This window comes from Olea europaea, chromosome 9 (genome assembly GCF_002742605.1).
Source record: "Olea europaea var. sylvestris chromosome 9, O_europaea_v1, whole genome shotgun sequence".
Taxonomy (NCBI): Eukaryota; Viridiplantae; Streptophyta; class Magnoliopsida; order Lamiales; family Oleaceae; genus Olea; species Olea europaea.
In genome coordinates, this window is record NC_036245.1 from 12,746,144 (window position 1) to 12,757,541 (window position 11,398).

The 11,398-nt window shown below is 35.9% G+C and overlaps 2 protein-coding genes across 2 annotated transcripts in view; one reads left to right on the top strand and one right to left on the bottom strand.

Moving 5' to 3' along the window:
- The window catches only part of LOC111399704, a 21,114-nt gene extending 18,128 nt beyond the window's left edge, over positions 1-2,986 (top strand). The window contains exons 4-6 of the mRNA XM_023027164.1: positions 1,526-1,591; positions 1,753-1,818; positions 1,892-2,986. Of these exons, the coding sequence (XP_022882932.1) occupies positions 1,526-1,591; positions 1,753-1,818; positions 1,892-2,737 (978 nt within the window). The 3' untranslated portion in view covers positions 2,738-2,986. The remainder of the gene's footprint in view (positions 1-1,525; positions 1,592-1,752; positions 1,819-1,891) is intronic.
- Positions 2,987-3,243: 257 nt separating this feature from the next.
- On the bottom strand, positions 3,244-6,501 carry LOC111399703 (subtilisin-like protease SBT4.15). The gene is made up of 11 exons (XM_023027163.1): positions 6,365-6,501; positions 6,205-6,293; positions 6,011-6,108; positions 5,786-5,929; positions 5,586-5,691; positions 4,954-5,461; positions 4,774-4,874; positions 4,488-4,709; positions 4,297-4,405; positions 4,006-4,219; positions 3,244-3,924 (listed from the first exon to the last, which is right to left on the bottom strand). Exons 1-11 carry the CDS (start codon positions 6,443-6,445, stop codon positions 3,389-3,391), a joined length of 2,208 nt encoding a protein of 735 aa, XP_022882931.1. The 5' UTR covers positions 6,446-6,501; the 3' UTR covers positions 3,244-3,388.
- Between the last annotated feature and the right edge of the window lie 4,897 nt (positions 6,502-11,398).

Sequence of the window (11,398 nt, forward strand, 5' to 3'; positions counted from 1 at the left end):
CCCCCCCCAAAGCACTTTAAGTCTGTCTTCGGCATTATCAAACTTGAAGATTAGCCAGCGACTAGCATGAACTGAGTATTTATATTTTTCCTTCCACGAGTCACAAAGCTGTGGAAGAGCCATCTTGCCTTGAAAACGTCCTGCAATATAACCCACCCCACCAGACTGAAACCCCAAGCATTTTCAACGCCGTGTACATCATCATTCTCAATAACCACAACCTGCAGGAGATTATCAATGGTTTCAAGTTCATTCCTTCGTCTTGCTTCCTATTAACTTTGAATAGATTGACACGGGGAGAATTTGATGGAATGGACTCTTGATCTTGAGGTTCATCAACCGACTGTACCGAGGCCGTGTCTTCAGCACCAAGTGTTCTGGAAACACTTGGTGAGTTAGCGCATAACTCCCAGAACACTTGGTGAGTTAGCGCATAACTCTTCCCAAAACGAGGCAGAAACTTGGCCATCATTCTTGGAAGAAAGTGGCAGAGAATCTACCTTGCTAAGTTTCTGAACAACTCCAATAGAGGTAGAGTCTGCAACAGCTGGGGTCACGAGCGATTTTCTTAGTTGGCACTTCAGGTTTTGTCTTTCGCATACTTTGCTGGCCTGCTTTCTTCTTCCCCATTGTTGCTGAATAGAACTAGGAAGAGACCCCAGTTGGCTGAAATTGAGTTCTGGAGTCGAGACCCAAAACTGACCGAACCAAAAATGAGCACTGCCAGAGCCCGTAATCTGAAAAAGAACTGAAACTTAAATCTGGTCATGCTGATAAAAATAGTTGTTTCCAGATCTAAAATACAGCCCAAAGATGATGGAGATCGAACCAAGAACTCAAGATTGCAAGAGGCATCCAAGTGATTGTTTCTCTCACTAGGGTTAAGAGTTTCTCTCTGGGTGATTCTTATTGCTATTTCTGGGAGCGGGATGATGAAAATACAATCTTAGATGCAGAACTGAAACAGAATAGGAGCAATCGAGAAGGTGACCAGTTGAAAAAGCTTGAAGATCTTGTTGAGGACATCAAATTTGTAGTTGATTATTTGCAGACAGAAGCAAAGAGACGAGTGGAAAAGCACTTTACAGATAAGGTAACTCGTAGATGTCCTACAGGATTCAAAACATTAGGATGAGATTGAATGATAGTGTTTCAAATTCAGAAATGTTAAATTTCAGTATGCCTGATCAAAATACGTCACTTGTTCATACCAATCTTTCAAGGGGCACCACTTATTGGTTGGGTGAATCAACAAATATTTTCGGAAGAGATTTAGCTTTGATCAGGGTGAACGTGATGTTATGCCACTCCAACATTGTATTCTTTGTAATGATTCTTATTGCTATTTCTGGGAGTGGGATTGCGAATGGCAGCATGGTCCTTCAGATCAGGACTGAGGGTATTGGTGATTCATATGCATTGCTAGTATTATATAATTACTTGCTCAATGTACATACCGTGTCATTATCCCAGTTGATCATTTTATCTATTATAGTATTTTTCTAATTTTTTACTTTTTCACTAGGCACTGTACTCGGAGCTAACTCAGAAAGCAGCTGAACTTTCAGCAGAAAATCAGCATTTGAAGAGGGTTGGTAGCATTCGTTTTCCCAATTTATTTTTGGGCATCTAACTTGATGGGAAACAGTACTGGAAAAGTCATATCGCTTCTTCTAATATTTTCTCATTTGTGTTTCTTGAACTTGGTCACATTCCATTTTCTTACGCTGATTATTCAACTTTTTGATGAAGGAAAAGGAGGTGGCCATAAAGGAGTACAATTCCTTGAAAACCAAAAATGAATGTCTCAAAGTACAGGTAAGGAACACGGACGAAAGTTAGTGGTCTTCTCATTAGGAAATATCTTCAATATTGCCTTTTCCCTTTGCAGATGGCTAAGATAACAGAGGCTAAAACCAAAGAAATTCAAGAAGAGTCAACGTCTGCCCTGGCTGAGAAATCTGCATCTACATCAAGAACCCCTCCAGTTTTCCTCTGCAACCATCTTTTTGGATTACCTGTCTTTTGGCCACCCGTTGGTCCATCATCAGATGTTCCCCAAGTTCAATGTACATTGTATGATGATGCCGCCGTGTCATCACAACTTCCTCTACGACTGAGGGATATTCCGTGTTCGCATCCAGCAAAAGACAACTCCACGAGTCTTAATAAGCCAGGAGCTCCTCTATTTGTATTTCCTGTACCTTGGCCTTTTCCGTTTCTCTCTCATAGTAGTACAGTTAACTCCCAGTCAGCCCTCAACTACAGACAAAATGATAATTCACCCAGTTTCCGATGCTGCACGTGTTCCTCTTCAGATACTCTGGTGCTTGCAGATAACTACCAATTGTTGCCAACCACGAAAAAGATGCCAGAAGCTTCCAGTTCTATGCAAATCGCATCTCTAGGAAATATCCCTGGAACCAGTTCTAGTTTTCCTCCAGGTGATGGTGGTCAGCAATTGGAGCCTCAACCTAAAGGGGCTATCCATGTTTCTGCAACACCAAATTGCACGGGACGGACAGCAAGCTTTAGACGTCGTACAATTGCCCAGGTAGATGATTCGTCTGGTGTCGAAGCTCTTTCTTCTGACCCTGAGCATATGGCACAGGCTTTGCTGAAAAATGAAAAACTGATTATCTGTTCTAATGGGAAGTCAAAGGGCAACATTGCTTCAACTGAGGCCAGGAGGAAGAGGAAGGAATTGCGAACACTGAAGAAACTCCATTGCCGTTAAAATGGTACAAGCAGTAAAGATTCTGGCAAGTGCTAGTGAAGAATACAACATCGTATTCTCTCCTCTCAAGACAAGGACCAGAATATCTAGCCCTGGTGCCGCAAATTGTATTCTCTTAAGATATTTCGTGTCTATATCCTTCAGATGGGAAGCTAGTTGTAAATTAATCTTTGACGTATATCTAGATAGATCTCTGTCTTGTAAAAATGCGGAAAATTTAATAGAAAGCTTTTGTCAATGATGCTTTTCTATGAATCTTTGACCTTGTACTTCAGATTGTCTGGGTAATTTAATAGAGTAGAACACATAATTGCTTTGACAAGCAAAATCTGGCATAATATGGGAAATCATGTATGATTTTGTAAGAATCACACAAGTCAATTGGAAGTCAGACGAAAACTTGTGTCTTCAATTCTCGGTTTAGTGCATTGCGACATTTGGTTCTCTTCGTTTTTGAATTGTGTTCTGCAATTATCCAGCCACTATTCGTGTAAGAAAATCTGTGGTGTGATTTAATAGGACTTGATTTCATCTGCTAATTCAAAAAATTACAATAAGTTCAAAGGAAGTTACATGTTGAGTTCCTTTGTTATATTTGCAGAAGCATGAAATCTTGAAAATGTAGCATTACATTGAAGAGCACGTGGAATACTACGACCTGAAGACGAGAATAGGACTCCTAACATTATGCTTGGAATCACTCCAGACTATTCTCCCGGAGAGAACCCATGAACTCTCCCTAAGAAATTTTCCCTTCACCATCACTTTGAAAGACCTCTTCTGGTTTGGGCTGTCGAAAGTCATAATTTTCGGTACAACCGTGACAGAAAGACCCTTTGGAGACCTAATGCTTGCTCTGTAGACTGATTTTCCAATACCAACACTAGTCACAGTACGATAAAATACCTCCGAAAAGGAAGTTTTAGAATTGTTCAGATAAACATGTATGGATGGATAGTTTAACCCGTCTGCTCCTTTCCCAACAGGGAAGCTTGAGCATTTGTACTTTTTGTTGCCAGTTAACATTGCTATAGCTGAGCTGTTGTATCCTTGTTTGCAGAGAAAGCTAATATAATCCTCGTATTGAATGTCATAAACTAGACCAGGGTGCAATGCGACTCTTGGATTTATTTGACCTGACCCAGAGGCCAATTCTGCCCCCACTGGTTTGATCTTCATGCATTTTGCTGCAGCAACATGTCAACATTATAGTCGGAAAATAAACACTTAAGAGGTATGAAACTACCTCGACAAATTTAGGAGCTTACCGGTGGTCATTAGAGCAGACTTGATTGCAGCCACGGACCAATCAGGATGGAAGGATTTGACATAGGCTGCTGCTCCCGAAGCGTGAGGGCAAGCCATTGATGTACCGGATATAATATTGTACTTCACAACCCTTTTGTCACCTGGTTCCCCTGTCATTGTTGTCAATTCAGAATAGGCTGCCAAAATATCTAGCCCTGGTGCAGCAATATCAGGCTGTTTGACGAAAAAACTTGGTTAAGAAATTGTAAAACAGAAGGAAAAATTCGATTACCCAGGAGAAGTATATTTACCTTGAGGATGTTTGAACACAATGTTTGGGGACCTCTTGATGAAAATGAAGCAACGAAAGGTGCTGTCATGTTTGCTGTTATCGTTTTGGAAATAACGGCTTGCGCAGACCTGAAATTAAGACAACTCAAGAAAATGATGATATTTTTAATAACTTGCAGACAGTACAACAAATGGAAATACTATGACAAACCTTGTGGAATTGATGTACTTATCGATCTTCTCACCATCGTTAACACTGACAAAAGTGCCCGGTATCAGATTAGGGAAGGCTATGTCTGTTACAAATTCAGTTGACATGATAATCCCGGCTCCACCTAAATCGCAGATGGTGGAGTCTTGACCGCCATTTCCTAAGCAATACATAATTTTTCCCTTAACTTTATTCTGATTCAGCGTCCCATAATCGCAGGCACTGTGACAGGACCATATATATCAGTAGCTATATATCTGCATTAGCCATTTGTTTAAGAATCTACCTGCTATTTCCAAATGGATCTCCAGACATATTTTGCGCATGTGCTCCATTCGTTAAAGAGTACATACGTTCTTTTGGTTCAAATGTATTGATTGCAATGCCCTGTGAAGAGAAAATGAATTATGTTATAGAATAACAGATGAAGGATTTTGAGTATGTGGAGGAAGTAGAAGAGATCTACAGTAAAAGTCTCTCCATTGCCCAAAGTAACAGGGGCTTCAAATCGTCTGTCGATGCTAGTAGCAGCTACAGTCAAGATCCATGGTGCAACATTTTCTATAGATTCCAAATCAGGTCCATCATTTCCTGCTGCACATGAAGTAAAGATTCCCTTCTTCATAGCATGGAAGGATCCAATAGCAATTGGATCTTCGAATAAATTCCGAGGGTACCCTCCTAAGGATACCGATATGATATCGACTCCATCGGCAATGGCGGCGTCATATGCCGCCAATATGTCCATGTCTGTGCATCCCATAATCCAACATACTTTGTATATAGCAAGACGGGCAGATGGAACTCCACCACGAGCAGTGCCTTTGGCAATGCCATATAAGCTTGCACCATGTACAGAATTCCCTGCAACAGTCGACGCGGTGTGGGTTCCATGTCCATCCAAATCAGCCGGAGACTTCTCTTCCTCTTGTCCATCGTTTTGAAGTTTGAAGAACTGAGCACCAATGACTTTGCTGTCAAAAGAAAATAGACTCACTGTCAAATACACTAGCAATTCCCCCAAATTGGCATGGATCAAATTGTACATGACTAGCTAAGTGAATATATATTTGTAGCAGGTCCATAAGGGAGACTTACTTGTTGCATCCAGTGAAGTTTCCAGCCTTTACGCATTTGCCTTTCCATTTAGCAGGAGGAGGTCCAAAACCTTTATCATTGAAGCTAGGGGACTCTATCCATATCCCTAGAGCAAAAAATGAAAAAGAACCAAAAATAAGCATAAGTTGGAAAAGAAAAGCGTAAGTAGAAATCTTAAAAAGAGCAAATTCGACTTTTACCAGTATCCATGAGAGCCACAATCATATCACTCTCAGTTTCCTGTTTCCTCCTCACCGTCAACGGCATTCCAAGAAAATCCCAGGATCTTGTCGTGAGAAGCTTCTGCACCTTGTTTTGAAATACAGAAACAACTCCCTCTTTCTCTGGAAACGTAAATCAATATCGAAAATGAAATGGTTCAAGAAAACTGTAAAAATCAGAAGATTTAATACATTGTTATATACTCGTTAATAATCCCGCTTCATGAGGCAGTAGTTTTGCCACAAATCCATTAAAGCTTCTTCCATAACTGTGTATCTTGGAGTTTTTAGCTATTAGTTCACTGAAAATACAGAAACAAGAAAAATTAAACAAATTTTCTTTCATATTTCAGTTGATCTAAAAGGCGTTCTATAGTATTTATAGATGTTATTATTACTCTCCAATAGTTTCAAAAAGAAGCCTGTGGTGTTCATCCATCAAGAATTTCGTGTCCTCTGGCAATTCTCCCATGTAAACAATATAAGGCTGCAATCAAATAAAGTACTTTCAGAAATCACTCCAGTTAGATACAAGTTTTCTTATAGTATAAAAATTACCTTTCGTTCTTCCTCGGCATGGGATGCAAAAATACAAAGATTGAAAAACAAGAAAAGGAGATTATTCTTTGATGTCTTCATGACAGTTCGTCTCGGTGTTTTCTGTGTTGTGCTTTGTGCTTCTGCGTGGTGAATTAATAGAAATGCAAAAGAGAGAGTGAGAATTAATAGGCATTTAATATGGATCTTCATCTGCGACTAGATTCATTTAGGCCTCTACGTTAATTATTTACCACACAGATTTCATGCACAGTTCCATGCACGGATCAACTTGTACACGTATATACACACAATAACTATGGTAAAAAATATTATTACCAGCCCAAGATAAAAGTAAAAAAATATGTATAGCTCACCGCATCAAGCCTCGACTCGACTCGACTCAACTCAATCTACAAGAGCTGCAAATCAAACTGTAACTTTTTTATTTATTTTTTTTAAAAAAATTTTTGGATCTAAAATAAGCCGTAATTAGTCCCTGTTTGGTTCAGCTAAAAAATTGGATTAAAGTTCAAATCAAAGTTAGCAATTAATATTTGTTGAAAGTAATGTAAACTTGACCAAGAGAACTCTAGAAATACAAGGAAGTTCAAAAATATCAAGTTGATGACTTAGTCAAAATGTAACTTGATTAAGCAAAAAATTTTATTGGATAGAAGAATTTTAGACGGCGAAGGAAAAGCTGGTCATTGGTCGAGAGTTTTTAAAGAAGTTACGTAACCATTTTGAACTCTTCTTCTAAAGAAGGTGGAAGTTACTTAAGCATCTTAAACTCTCCTCTATCAAAGGATATGAAATAAGGTTACTTGCCTCAATTGACTTCTTCTATTAAAGGAGGTTAATGAAACTTACTTGATCAACTTAAACTCTTAATTTTTTCCTATAAATAGATGTATTGTTATGTATTGTAAACTATCGGGTAGAAGAGAAAATTCTATATTTGTATAAGAGAGTTGTAATTCTATATTTGTATAAGAGAGTTGTTGAGAGAGAATTGCTCTATTGTACTTGTTATATATTGTGCGACTAATGAAAATTTGTTGATTTGAGTGAAAAGTGATATTCTATCACCATTTCTACCCATCAATATTAACTATATTTTATGGAATCCACAACTTTTAAACCACACATTCTATCAACTTTTATCAAAATCTACTAAAATTTGATTTTTATATAAACCAAACAAGAGCTTAGTGACTTATTTTTAATCTTACTACTCTTAGTAAAACGAATTTAAGTTATAAAAAACACTATGCAAAAACGATTGACTGATCTATGCAGAAGATACTAGTCTAAGTTTACATAATCCCCGTTTTTATGAAAGTATATATAGATATACCATAAATAGTGCAAAATTACAAACCATACACGTATCAACCCATTTTACATGTGAAAATTGTAATGCTTTCATAATCGACCCGAAGAATAAGAAGCTTGGTGAAGCCTTAATATCAGACAATTATTTGATAGTTAACCTGTCTATATTTTGGTCACTTGAATAATACATACCGGACGTGGATGACACACACACACACATTTATATATATATATATATATTCCAATTATGTTTGACAAAAAGAAAAAGCTTTTACTTTTCAAACCTAAAATAAAATATGGGAATGAAGTTATCTGAGCAAAGGAACCAAAATCAGAAACACGTCAGGGAACATCCACCATATATTTTGCACACGTGTCTTTATATATATATCTAAAAAAAAAGAGGTTGAACCCAACCTTAAAGGTCCCTCACAGCCCCGTCCCTGGAGTATCGTGAGAGAGGTTAATCGAAGGATGTACCCCAACAGACCAGGGAAGAATAATTTATCACCACTCATTTCTATCTGTATAAACATTATTGTTTATAAACACTTCCCAAAGATACTTTAAGATCCAATATTTACAAATTATGAAAATAAAACCATTAGAATATCCTTTTATGAGAAGAGTTTTGTTCACAATTACATCTCAGAAAAATTAATAAACATGCAATTCCAATTTCCACATCAACTTAAGATTTAATGGTTAGCATCTATCAATTTGATATTTAGGAGAAGACTAGATTAGATTCACAACATCAAAGCCTTGGCAGACAACATAATTTATCAACTCCTAGCAGCAGATTCAAATTATAGTGATAGTTCATGAGTCGGCAAACGAAATTATATATGTATAAACATACATATATATGTATACATATACATACATATATATGCGCGCACACACAGACACATATATATATATATATATATATATATTTTTATTATTATTATTATTATTATTATTATTTTTTTTTAGGTTCTTGTATAGAACCATTTTTTACACTTGGATTTAGTTAGCATGAAAATTTTGGGTTCCATTTTAAAAGGTCAATTCTGTTAAGAGAAGTAGTTCAATCTTTCATAAGTTGGTCTATGTTTTCATCTTTTATTCGATATGTGATTTTATCCCTTAATGTGCCTCCACGAGATGATGGCTCTTTGAAAAGATAAATCTTGAAATTAGTATGCTCATTTTTTAAGTCTTGATTGGATTGAATTCCTCGTTGGAGTTTTAATGGATTTTGATATCATGTTAAGAGTTAGGGTTCCACATTAAAAGATCAACTTTATTAAAAAAAAAGGTAGCCAAATCCTTTATATGTTGATTTAAGTCTTTATCTTTATTCGATGTGGGATTTTATTTATTTAACCTAACGGTAGACTTACTAATTAAGCCTAATACAATTTGAAGCAGGTAGAATATAATCTTTCTTATTTCATCATAATTACATATGGCCATATAAGAAAAATGTCAAAGTGAAGAATATTTGAGTGCTGAATTTTAAGATAGTATTAAGAGAATAAAATTATCTCACAGGAAACTCCATCACACATGCTAAGTCAAGCAGAATTACCAAAATTATTGGGGCTATACAATGGACACTATGTACACACTAAAACGTATCATGTCTAAATAAGTTGATAAAATTCCTTATGAGATATGGATACAAAGAGCCTAATCTTTTCTGTATTAAGATTTAAGGATAGTAACACTTATATGAAGCTTGTTGACTCGAATAAGCTAGAGTTTTAGTTCGATGAATATATATTTATGGAATATTAGAGAGGTAGAGATATTACTTCTGCAATTCCATTGAGAAGAAAGTTAGATATTCTATCGAAACATGCCATTTAAATATCTAGATGAAGAGTCATCTTAGAAGAAGATAGTGGGAGTAAAGCAAAACTTAAAGGAGTTCAAAAGATCATATTTATAATGAATCGATTAGATGAACTAAGGTCTAAGCCTACATCAATTGGGGCATTAGAACAATGATACGAATGTGCCAGCAATGTGTAAATCTATTAAGATCATTTGTTATCTTTAGATATACAAAGTCATAATTTAGAATACATCGACTAGTAATCTCAATTTCTCCACTCGAGGATGTCTTTTACTTTGCAAGGTTGCACATCAAATAATTTGGAGATAAAGAATATGTAAAAAGGTCAACACTAATTTAGGCGTTACTAAATGACATTAAATGCGAAGAAGAATTAAATAAGGCACATAACACTACATTTAATTGGACTCATCACATAGTGCCGCCTAAATTGATATTGTAGCACAAATGGTATTGAATAGCATTATTCAAAAATGAAAATATTATAAAATAGACCGACATATTAGGGGTGATAAAGAATTGATGATACATAAATTTATAAGAAAATAAATTTATAAAACAAGAGTGAGAAAAAAAATATTTTCATCCCATAATGCCACTTGCTTGAATTTTCCAGTTAAAATTCAGAATCTTTGTAAGAAAAGTAGATTGGAATTGGATTAATCTCCACGCTTACTATTCACAAAAAATTGGATACTTAAAATAGCCCAAGACTGTTTATAAGACATCCTGCTTCAAAAAAGTTGGGGACATGACCAGGTATCATACCCTATTTTATATTACAATATTGAAGAAAGTGGAATTTGAAAAATTTTGTTCAAGCACTAGTCACTTTAATAGTAAAATAGACCGTTTTTCTAACTGGGGATAGAGGATTTACGTGCATCGAATTTGAAAGTTAGGAAATTCAAGTGCTAGAAAAAAAGTGAACAAATGCCGTTGGCACTGTAATTTGCAGACTCCATAAAATGTATTATTAAAATTAATGATGGATTTTGACTTACGTTTTTATCAACATTTTAGCTAAACCAAACATGCACTAAATGAACAAAAACTACAATATTAAATTCGCCTTGTAAAGCCCTCTTGACATAGCCACCGGACGATCTCAGACCTCATTGTAACGGTGTAATCTAACCCAGCCCAACCCGATTGACACCACCATGATTCTCTTAAGATACAACAAGAATAAATATATGCAAACCATCAACCAAAATTAAAAATAATAAAGAATAAAAAAGTAAATAGAAATTTTTGATTTATAGTGCACCCAAAAGAAACCAGTACTGACCATTTCTCAAAATACCGCCTCGATTAATTAATTTAATTGTTTACAAATTACGAATTAAATAATTTGTTAACAAATTAAGGTATAGCAACCGAAACAAAAATAAAAGTAAAATTGAAAATAATCAGAAGTGGAATGATGGTGCATGTTCAGCTTTGTTGAGCTAAAGATATTACAGATCATTAAAAACCTGTTTATATTTGTTAAAATATATTTCAATGTATATAATAAAGAATGATTTGGAGTGATAAAATTTTTAATCAACCATGAGAAAATCAAGCGGAAGCGAAGCGAGAAGAAAAAATGGAGGTGGCTAGAAGATGGCCTAGAAAATTGCTCAGGGTTAAGGCCGGGCAACTGCTTGGCCTTGGTCATTCAAAACAGAAGCAAAAATGTTGAGCACTTGCCTGGTTATGTGCTGGGCACTTGCCCAATGCAAATTTTTGTCCGTTGGGGTTTTAAATTCTAGTGTCTTTTCAGTAAGCTTCACACATTTTTAGTTTGGTTTTCGCACCTTTTCATGCATGGTTGTTGGAGTACTCTATATATATATATATATATATATATATATATATATATATAT